Source organism: Siphateles boraxobius, unplaced genomic scaffold (genome assembly GCF_051911475.1).
Source record: "Siphateles boraxobius isolate OS27281-9 unplaced genomic scaffold, OSU_SipBor_1 33, whole genome shotgun sequence".
NCBI lineage: Eukaryota > Metazoa > Chordata > Actinopteri > Cypriniformes > Leuciscidae > Siphateles > Siphateles boraxobius.
The window spans coordinates 1,597,751-1,609,365 of record NW_027508953.1 but is presented as its reverse complement, the minus strand read 5'-3'; the positions used below and the strand labels follow the sequence as shown (position 1 = coordinate 1,609,365).

Genomic DNA, 11,615 nt, shown 5'->3' with positions numbered 1-11,615 from the left:
TTACTAAACGCATAAAGAATAACAAATATACTTCTCTTTCTATTTGTTTTAATGCGCTAAAAATAATTAATTTGACAAAATAAAGGTTTTAAATGTCACGTGTTCAATTATGAACTTTAACCTTTTGCCTCAGACATGGTTATAATTAAACGCAATCAAATCTAAAGCATTCTATTTTAAAAAACGATCAATTGTAAGGAAATACAAAACTAATGATATTTAAAAACTTTTTATATAAAAGGAATGAGAAATAAAACGAACGCGTCATGGTTTGACCTTTGACGTCACTGATTCAAACCCACATGGTCGCAGTTTCAGCATGCGTCCAACTCACAGCGGCACCATGACTAAATTAAAGAATAAAAAAAGAAATGTAGAGGAGAATGAAGACGACCAGGTATGATTTGATGCTATATTGATATCGTGTTGTTTTAAAGCAGTCAGACAGTAGTTATATATAACGCGTTCTATGATAACACGCGTGTTTATGTAGCGCCAGGTTAAATTGCAGCTTTCTGACTGAATGAGATGAGAATAATAATACAATTGACAATAATAATACATTTAATAATGACTAACAATAGACAATTCACGGAGTACGTTTAATGATTTCTCTTTTGGTTTGTCTATCCTGTTTAATTGTCTACTCAGTTTATTGCTTATACTTTCTACCTACGGTGTAATATGTTATGTTATATAACTTATATATATATATATATATATATATATATATATATCCATGACAAAAGTAAAATTAGGTTTATGTGAATTTGGTTATGAGTAATGAGTTTAGCATTTGTGATGGTCTGCTGCTGCTTTCACACTTAAAACCTGAACCTTTTTCATGTTTTTTCTCAGCTGCCCATTTTTAATAAGGATGGCGGTAAAGATGGTCATCTAGATGATGATGATGAAGATCAGGCTGATCTGTCAGACAGTGAAGAGAGCGTCTTCTCCGGGCTTGAAGAATCAGGCAGTGACAGTGATGATGAAGATGAGGAGGAAGAGGAGGACGGTTATGAAGAAAAGAGCTCTGATGTAGGAGAAGATATAGCCGCCAGCGGTGATGGAGACGATCGGCTGTCTGCCAAAGATGTGACCAAACCTCAGGTAATATGAACCTGCATGTGGACACGGAAAATGTGTTTTTTTTCTGGTGCCCTGCCATTTAAAGTTGCATCAGTGTTGCCTTTTAAGAGCTGAAATCCACCCTAAACTAATGATAGTGTACAGAACTTTGATGTGCTCTGTGTGATGGTATAAAATCCTTTTTTGAATGAAGGGTTAATTTAAAGACTCCTTACTGGTCCATAAAAATCACAATACTTGTTTTGTAGTTCATTTTTAGGCTTGTGCATATAATCACACATAATATCAGACTTGTATGTAGACCATAAACTTGTTGCTTATAATACATTTTTAGTCCATATCTGCATGTTGATGCCATCAGGAGAGTTATACAAAATTTTAGGTGCATTAAAGCAAGATATTATGTGTTTTCCTTTTTAAAGTCTATGATCGTCTTCATGCACAATATCGTGCCGATAGACAATAATATCGTGGATCGACCACAGTCAAGAGATATCAAGACCATATTTGTCTCGTTTTGCTATAATGTATTAAATTATTGTTATTATTATCAGGCTATTATTATTATTATAAAATTTCCCACCCAAGTTTCGCGTTAACATCACAGCATATATTCGGCACATCGCCAACACGCTCATAAAATAAGGATTAGGCTACTCATTGTAAACGTTTTAAAAACTACAGCCCACATCAGAATTGAATTGCAATGTGATAAATCTATAATTCACAAAAGAGGAATCATTTCTTAAACTGTTGTTTGAGCATGGTGAAAACAGCATCGTTGTTCTTCCATATTTCATTTTCTTTGCATATATTAACATAAAATATTGTCGATAGGCCTAATAATAATACGTATGACAACACAATAACATTATAATTATTGTTATTTTATAATAAAAAATATATAGCTAATAGCAGCCTATAATAGGTCCGCACAATCAGACAACAATGATAAACAAAAGCAGCTTCATTTTAAACACCAACATAGAAAAAACAATAATTTGTTTAACACTAAATATTGCACATAAACTAGGCCGTTCAGATTGCTTGTTAAAGTGCAATGAATAAATGCCTTATGCCAGCAGACAATGTCTGTAAAGATTTGCTTTGAGACTCAGGCCCTGTTTACACCTGGTATTAAGATGCGTTTTGGTCGATCGGATCACAAGTAGACGAGGGAGACACATTCCCGTTTACTCCTGGTGTTTTAATACGTCTCTTTTGTCCACTTTCAAACACTTCTGTCCTGATTTCTTTGAGGGAAGGGTCTACGGGCGGGTAAATGTATGTATTTTTCAGATCTTTAAATCCTATGGACAAAATAAACTTGCGAAATTTACATATGAACGTGACCGGAGATGACAGAAGAACACACAGAGCATCAGCTTTCGTTTCTGCCCTGACAGACGCAAGACCAGCCGAACGCAGTGAGTGTGTGTTAGAAGTCAGGGATGGTGAGAGAGAACATTGTGCTTGGTACGTTTTTCATCTTTATACCAAACTGGGGTTTCCAGCCGACAAAGTTTAAATCCCGTCTGGCTAGAGCGCTTCCCCTAATGTTCACGCATTAGTTCAGTAGGCGGAGAGTAGACGGTCTTTTGTGGCTGTTCGAACACATTCGACCACATGAGTGTTTACACTACGAAAGCAATCTGGTCGAATGTGTTTTCCACTGACTCTGGAAGCGGTCGAAACAAGTGGACAAGCTCAAAATGTTTTAGGCCGCGTTTACACCTGTATTTAGCCTCGTCCACTTGTGATCCGATCGACTAAAACATCTTAATGCCAGGTGTGCACAGGTCCTCACTCACCGGCGACATCTCCTCCTTGTGCAGTTCAGCAGATTCCCTGTGTGATTAGGGCTGTCGCGATAACCGCAATATCGCAGTACCGCGCTACTGACAGGGCAACCGCAGAGGAATGCAAGTAACCGCAGCAACCGCGAACCGCGTTTTCTTTTTTCATTAGGCCACCCTTCGTAGTTCGTACCATGTGTATTGAATGTTAAATAATTTAATAATGATAACAAGACTGTTTATCATGGTGATTTGTACAGAGGATTCGTGGATTTGGACCTAAGCCTAAACAGACAGTGAATGTGTTCGACTGAGCGCGTGCGATTACCTGCGTCTGTCTTTGAAGTCAAGGACATTCGTGAAAAGGTTGCCGTTTCCAAGGAAAGCGAAATATTTGTCGTAGGCTATCATCCTTTTAACGTGTAAGGGTATTTACCATGAATGGCGTCAGCGCTGGCCAGCATTACACAGCGCGAGGAAGCCGTGGGGGGAAAGCAGCGAGTCACGCATGAATCAATGCCATTGGTCTCTATTAAGTGAAGCATTGCTTCAGCTTTGCCCAAAAGTGAAGCATTGCTGGCCAGCTGAGCCTTGAAAAGTGGAGCTCAAAGTTAAAAAATAATTAACACCTTGTTTCATTACATCTATCATTTAAGGAATCAGATTTTTTGAACGTTTTTGTTGAATGAACGGTTTAATGACTCACTCAAAGACAGTCCGTTGGCATAACAACTGCGCGCTGAGTGACAGTCTTTCAATGCGCAGAGACGCTGTTTAGTTTCAGTTACATTGGTTACATTGTTTTTATGTATGCTAACCACATCATAACACGTATTTATATAGTAACAAATAAATATAAATAAATAAATGGCGGTAAAACCGCATGTGGCGCTATTGAGCCACTCAAAATTACCGCAAGGGAAATTCCTTCACCGCGACAGCCCTATGTGTGATATCCTCTGGCTCGCCTTTAGTGAGCAAAATAAGTTTCACATGTAAGTTTAAAATATTCTAACTGAGCTCTCAGCAAAAGTTTTTCAATGCGACAGTTATGTTAGAACACATCACATTCTTGTTTCCATGCCGTCAAACTTGTCACGAGACGTGTGGTCCTAAGAGCGATGTATGACTGATGTAGGCCTTTGGTTTTATTTGATTTCTGTCCAAATACATATATACTTGTTACTATATACTATTTATATATTTGTTACCCGTTTTAGAGCGTTTTCACACCTGAAAGTCCGCACTAAGGTCTGAACCAAAGTTCATGTTTTGAAACATTTTATACATTCGGTAAGTTTTGGTTTGGTTTCACATTGCAATTATGCGAGTGCACTAAATACTTGCGTCCTGTCGCCGTAATCTATGCGGGCTGCGTCTGGGCATCGATTGGTTTCTAAACGGACGTGCGTCTGACGTCAGCGTGTTGTCAGTTTGGCGGGTAACTTTGACATGAATGAAAAGGAAAAAAACCTTTGACAAGAATGAATGAACAGACGCATATCGTTGCCACTATACTGTTATCATTAGGGCATTACAGGGTTCCCAGGGGTCCTTGAAGTCCTTGAAAGTTTGTGAATATGAAAAAAAAGATTTCAAGGCCCTGGAAAGTTTTGAATATAAACATACATAGATACAGGTCCTTGAATGTACTTGAATTTATTTTGTGCAAGAAGTTTTCTGTGAAAAATTCCATATTATTCCCTCCGGTCAGCTAATGTGTTATTTTGTCAACACTTGGTGGCCTATGCAATATGCATACTAGCTTGCTTGATTTACGTAGTTACACTTACAAGTTACAAGTGTTTTCCGCGTTAGGTAGCCTACTTTGTGTTGTACGTTACCATGACGTTCACATACGCAAAACTGTAACAATGTATCTTACAAGGTAACATGATGTAACCTTGCTCTCACGTGAAATGTGTCCCCACATTAAGTCCTTGAATTTGAGGATATGGGACCTGGAAAGTCCTTGAAAGGTCCTTGAATTTGAAGTTAACCAAGGCGTGGGAACCCTGGCATTACTCCCTGCAGCACTACCTATACTCGAGGCTAGTTCGAATTCGCCAAATGAACGTCCTCGTTTGAACATTTTATCGTCGCCGACAGGAAAGGAGGAGAAGACTGCAAGCAATCCTGCGAGAGTCACCGGTACTTCCAATGGTCTGAAAGTCTGAACCATACAGAAGATGCTTTCACTCTAGAAACAAACCAAACCTTTGTTCAGTTTGATCCGGACCGAGACTGCCTATTTTCGTCTGACCAGATTTCGTCTGTTCGGTCCGGGAGAGGTTTCACACCTGCAATTTTGATTCTGATCAAACTAAAAAAGTCAGAAAATCCTGACCAAACAAGGAAGGTGTGAAAGGGCCCTTAAAGGAATAGTTCCCCCAAAAATGAAAATTATTGGTTGCACTTTATTTTACAGTACTTTCAGTTTACTTAAAGTAACTACATGAGGTAGAGTAAGCTTTAGGTGTAGGTTCAGGGTTAGTACCTAGATATTACCCAGTTATTGTAATAAATATAAAGTACATAGTATGTACATGGGGAACAGGACTGTAAAATAAAGTGCTACCAGATAATTTACATTTTTGGGTGAACTATTGCTTTAAATACTTGTATATTTATCATGTTAGTTTATCAGTAAGTTATGGACTTCTAGAAACGCAGTCAGGGATCCAGAGTCTGTCAGATTTACATGTGGATTCATCCACTTCTTCCCAAAAATGTTAAAGTGTTCAGTGCAGAAACACAGACTGAGAGGGAATATTACCGTGACTGTAGGCGTTAGTTGCATGATCTGTTTGATCAGACATCAGAACCTCTAGTTTTCGGTGCTTTATTACGTTTGCAGCTCTTATACAGATGGGATTTCCATTAGAACTGTATTTGTTATTGCCAAATGTATTGCATTCAGCTGACTTTCTGTCATATGGAGTGTCACATTTCCAGACAGTGTTTTGGAATATAGAACAGTGACTCCAAAGAATATTTGGACACTTCAGTCAGACAAATGTCTGCATGTCATTGCATTGTGTAACGCGATATCAAAGCAGCTTGCGTAAACACGCTAATATTTGCATTTATTCATTTAGCAGATGCTTTTATCTAAATATTTAAAAAGCAATTAATTATAAGGAGGCAAGAACACGAGAAGTGCCAAAAATGACAACTTTTCATAAATCGTCTGGAACTTTGGTTCGCAATTTTTTTGGCGTCAAGGCCTTTTTTGTCCATTACAATATTCAAAGCCCTCAATGTAAACCAAGATATTTCTATCTGTTATTTTTTGCTTCTGAAAAGCAGCTGTTATTACAGCAAAGTAATTATGAATTCATTTAAATCTCAGGGTTCACACTTTTAATGACCCATCAATTTTCATATCATTTCCAGTTTTCTGTGGTTTAAAGGATACTTTTTTAATGCACAAATAGCTATTTCTGTCTGATAAATTCAATTCTAAACCAAATACGAAAGGATTTTTGAGCTATTTTGGGTTATTTGAAAAAGGGTTTTGTCCATTTACTGGACTACAGGCTAGCAATGAGGGATAATAAAATAATAATAAAAAAATAGTTCAAGTTTATTTAGTTAATGCGTTATTTTATTTATCTATTTTCATTTAGAGCATTAACATCAACAGGATTCAGTTAAGTGCTCACAGAAGATATTTCTAAAACGTAAATTATTAATATTTTTTTTTTTTTTTTTTACAAAAAAATATCTTTTTTGGATTTGATAAAAGAAAAATGTATTGTGCAACTCTGCAGATGTCGGACCTGAGATAAGAAAAGCAATGTCAGCTTTAAGAAAAGATCTTGCTGCTTTTGAGCTCAGATACTGACACTTGATTTGATGCTTTATTATCTAATGCAATGACATTCAAAAAATTGTAATTGTCTAAATATTTTTGGGCTGCTGTATATCTTTCAGTTCAGTGAGGAAAGCCGTTGTCAACCCCTGATCCTCGCTCTCTAGCGCCCCCTAATGCTGCATCACTGATAGTGTGAATGCCAGCTCTTCAAACCCTCTGCTTCTGCATTACTGGACGTCTGAGAGAAGGAAGTAGATTCTCGAACTGTCATTCTGTGTGAATTGATGTGGAGTCAGACAGAGAAACATGTGATCTTGATAAATGGCAGGTGTCTGACGCAGAAGAAAGTCAATATTTATCTATAGCAATGAAATGCTGCTTCAGTCCGCTGGTGAACTCCAGACTCAACAGCTGTCAATCACCTCTACGATGACATCACTCCCCTAGAGAACTCGAGTTTCATGTTATGCTTTATAAATAACTCGTTTGGTGAAATTTGCGTCTCAAAACGTTTAAACATTGCTTGTGTGCATCGTCAGTTAAAGGACATGTGTTCTAGATCATGTTTTGTTAGGGTTACAAAGCTACTAAGTTAAAAAAGTTACAAATCTACCAACAGCCTTGTCGACAGTATATTCTGTCTTAGATGTTTTTGTGAGATTGATTACAGCAGTCAGAAGAGATAACCTTTTAAATTTGCCTTCACTCCCTCAGCCGTTGTATTAGAAGCACACAATTAGTTTTTTATGAAGTTTCCATTGAGTAAATTGAGGTTTTTTTACCATAGTATTAGTGTATTATGTGTATCGGCCCTGCCATATCACATACTGACCAATGCAAAACTTGTATCAGATATCAATATCAGTGTTTTTACACAATATATATGAATATTATACACTACTGGTCAAAAGTTTGGAAACATTAAGGTTTTTTAATGTTTTTGAAAGTAGTGTCTTAATCTCACCAAGGCTGCATTTATTTGATCAAAAATACAGTAAAATCAGTAATACTGTGAAATATTATTACAGTTTAAATTAACTGGTTTCTGTTATAATACATTTCAAAATATAATTTATTCCTGTGACGCAAAGCTGAATTTTTCATTCTTCAGTCACATGATCCTTCAGAAATAATTCTAAGATGATTTCTTATTATCATCAATGTTGAAAACCGTTTTAGCTGCTTTTTCATAATCATGATACACTACTAAATTAAAGGGTTTTTTTGTTTGTTTTTTTAATCTTACTTACCCCAAACTTTTTAATGGTAAAGGCACATTAAATTGATAAAGACATTAAAGACATTTTTTCAAATTAATAAATAGATATATATTTTTTAAAAGTTCTATTTATTTTAAATTCTGTTCTTTTGACTTTCTATTAATCAAAGAATCCTGGAAAAAACACTTTCCTCAAAAATATTAAGCAGCACATCTGTGCTTAACATTAATAATAAAATAAATGATTATTGAGCACCAAATCAGCATAGTAGAACATATATGTGTGTATATCAAGTATATGTACAATTTTATTTATTTATTTGTCCCCTTTATTTTTTACAGAATAATCAATATTCTTTTAGAAAAATCAATGTTGATAGGAAAGTGAGACTCGAACCTAAGCCCATGTGAGCCAACAGCTCTTATACGCCTTGTTCCACAACTAACTTTCTAAAAATATTTACAAACACTGCTCATTGTCCATTGACCAGACTTCCGGAGAGAGCTAGTGCATCTGTAAAGATGGCCAGGTGTTCATGGTTAACAGCCACTGCTGATGACATTGGTCTTATGGTCTATCACTAGTGTAGTATTAGACCCTTTACATGCGAGCAGCTTTTCCTTCATGATCTCCTCCAGATCTTTCTCTCATTCGTCAGGATCAGCGGCGCTACAGTGTGAGCTTCAGGGCCAAAGTGTTGCGCACCAGCGGATGTGTCTGACATTACCGCGGGACACCATCAAATTCACAGTGTTGAGATCTCTGTCTGGCGTTGCAGCGGAGGCCGTGGGACGTATTGTTCCTGTCTCAACGTTTTAATCCGCTCCCCCGGCTTGTTTTTTCCCCTGCACTCTTTTGTTTTCGGGTCTCCTGAGAGATGGATCACGACTCTGACTGATGCACACCAGGCAGAAGTCAATGCGGCTGCCGGAGACGTTATGATTCCTGCGAGACGTTTGTCTGATCCAGCAGCGCTTGCGTGAGGGGGCGAGAGATGAGGAAAAGACCAGAGGGGCTCATCTTACCGCCAAACTCGCTTTTTCTCAAGCGCACGCCCACACACAGCACGCGTTGCAGACACGGCTGGGCCGCTTCCATCGCTGACACACGTGACGGGCCAGACGGGACGCTTTAATTGAGCAGCCACGGTCTTAATTAAGTATCAGCGTGAATGTTGATGAGTGGCGTCGGATTGTTCCATCCGTAACTCACTCACTCAATAACTCAACCACAGTTCAGAGGAAGCAAACCAAATAATGAGCGACTCGAGGCCTTCGGAGCGGAACCCGGGTCAGTCCGCCAACAGACATTAAAAACACGTTATTGTGCAAACGTTCGTTCGAAACGGATGCGAAATGTGCTCCAAAAGTCTGTCAGTGTGTTCGTTTCTTTGTCTGATTCGGGCATTCTTTGGAATAATATTACAATACAGTGCTAAAGCAATATATTTTAATAATTGTAATAATGCACAAATATTGTATTATCCAGTAAAATATATACATGAAGGTTAATATATTGCTTTCGGACAATGGTTGTACACTATTATACAGTGCTGGTCAGAATTATTTGCCCTTTTGGTAAATATGATCAAAGATGGCTGTAAAAAATAAATCTGCATTGTTTATCCTTTTGATATATATATATATATATATATATATATATATATATATATATATAATTTTTTTTATGCGAAAATCTAACCTTTCATGAAGTAAAAGAATTGAAAGTGGATGAAAATCACATTATGAAATAAATGTTTTTCTCCAAAACACATTGGGAACAATTATTTGCCCCCTTTTATTAAATACTTTTTGCAACCTTCTTTTTCTAAGATAACAGCTCTGAGTTTTCTCATATAATGTCTGATGAGTTTGGAGAACCTGACAAGAGATCAGAGATCATTCCTCCATACAGAACCTCTCCAGATCCATGTTGTGCTTCTTCTCTTCAGTTCAGCCACTCATCTTCTATAGTGTTCAGGTCAGGGACATTGCAGATGCTTGGTTTTGAGCTCAGTGACCCATTTTTGTTTTGATTTTGATGTTTGTTTTTGGATCACTGTCCTGTTGGAGATCCAAACACGGCCCATTATAAGATTTCTATCACAGGCCGTCAGGTTTTGATTTTTTATCTGTTGGTATTTGATTGAATCCATGATGCCATATATCTGAACTAGATGTCCAGGACCTCTGGCAGAAAATTAGACCCACAGCATTAAAGATACAGCAGAGTATTTCATTTTACACATGGGGTACTTTATCCCTGTAAGAACCAAACCCATCTTAAGTGTTCGCTGCCATAAAGCTCTTTTTTTTGGAGTAATGGTCTCTGATCTCTTGTCAGGTGACCCCCCCCCCCACACACACACACACACACACACACACACTTTAAATTCTTTTACTTCAATAAAAGGTTAGGTGTTTGCTAATTTTTATAAATAAAATATCAAAAGGATTAAAAATGCAGGTTTATTTTTGTAAAGCCGTCTTTGATCATATTTACCAAGGGTGCAAATAATTCTGACCAGCACTGAATGTATAGCCTAATATGACTTTATTTGATCAAAAATACAGTAAACCAGAAATATTGTGACAATAATTGTTTTCTATCTGAATATATATTAAAATGTAATTTATTCCTGTAAGCAAAGCTAAATTTTCAGCATCATTACTCCAGTCTTCAGTGTCACATGATCCTTCAGAAATCATTCTAATATGCTGACTTGAGAAATATTTATTATTATAAATGTTGAGAACAGTTGTGCTGCTTCATGTTTTTTGTTGAAACCCTGATATTTCTCTTTCAGGATTTTTTTTATATAGAAATCTTTTGTAACATTATAAACAACTTACTGTCACTTTTGATCAATTTAGTGTGTGTGTGTGTGTGTGTGTGTGTGTGTGTGTGTGTGTGTGTGTTTTTTTGTAACTTTCGAGACTCAAACTTTTGTCGTCATGCTTTTGGTCTGCATCGTCTTCAGCCCACATGGGTTTGTGGTTGTTCTGGCGTTCGGCCACACACCACCAGACGTCCTGAAGAGCTTGTTTTTAATCTGCTCTTCAGTTCTGGCCACTCGAACGAACATCATCTGGTCAAATCATCTGTCAAAAGCTGATTTCTCTGCCCCCACATCCTTCTTTTGTTACCGAGAGAAACAAGTGTGATCATTTCACGTGTGAAGTATTCCTGTGCATGTTTGGCAAAATACGCCTGGGTGATACTGATATATAGCTGTGCTATATTTTGATCATTTTCAGCTTTATTTCTTCCTGTGATTGTTCTGAAAGGGCCTGAAAAGAAGACATTTTTAATTGTATGTTTTAATTATTTCAACTATTGCTAATTAGATTCAGAATATAAAGTAAAATCTTGTTAAAGCATGTTTTCCAGACTATTTAACTAAATTAATAACTAAATGTGCACATGCAAGACTATATGATAGTTTAATTTAAATGCACAAATGTTATATTACCCAGTAAAAATATATACATGTAAATAGACACTAACATTGTAAGATTGTAACATTTTTGAAAGAAGTCTCTTCTGCTCACCAAGGCTGCATTTATTTGATCAAAAATACAGTAAAAACAGTAAAAATGTGAAATGGTATTAAAATGTAGAATAACTGTTTTCTATGTGAATGTATTGTAAAATGGCATTTGATTCCTGTGATGAAAAGCTGAATTTTCAGCT

General features: G+C 36.9%; 1 protein-coding gene across 1 annotated transcript in view; it reads left to right on the top strand.

Moving 5' to 3' along the window:
• The first annotated feature begins 260 nt into the window (after positions 1–260).
• The window catches only part of bop1 (BOP1 ribosomal biogenesis factor), a 75,213-nt gene continuing 63,858 nt past the window's right edge, over positions 261–11,615 (top strand). The window contains exons 1-2 of the mRNA XM_077194882.1: positions 261–397; positions 859–1,110. Coding sequence (XP_077050997.1) covers positions 320–397; positions 859–1,110 — 330 coding nt within the window. The 5' untranslated portion in view covers positions 261–319. The remainder of the gene's footprint in view (positions 398–858; positions 1,111–11,615) is intronic.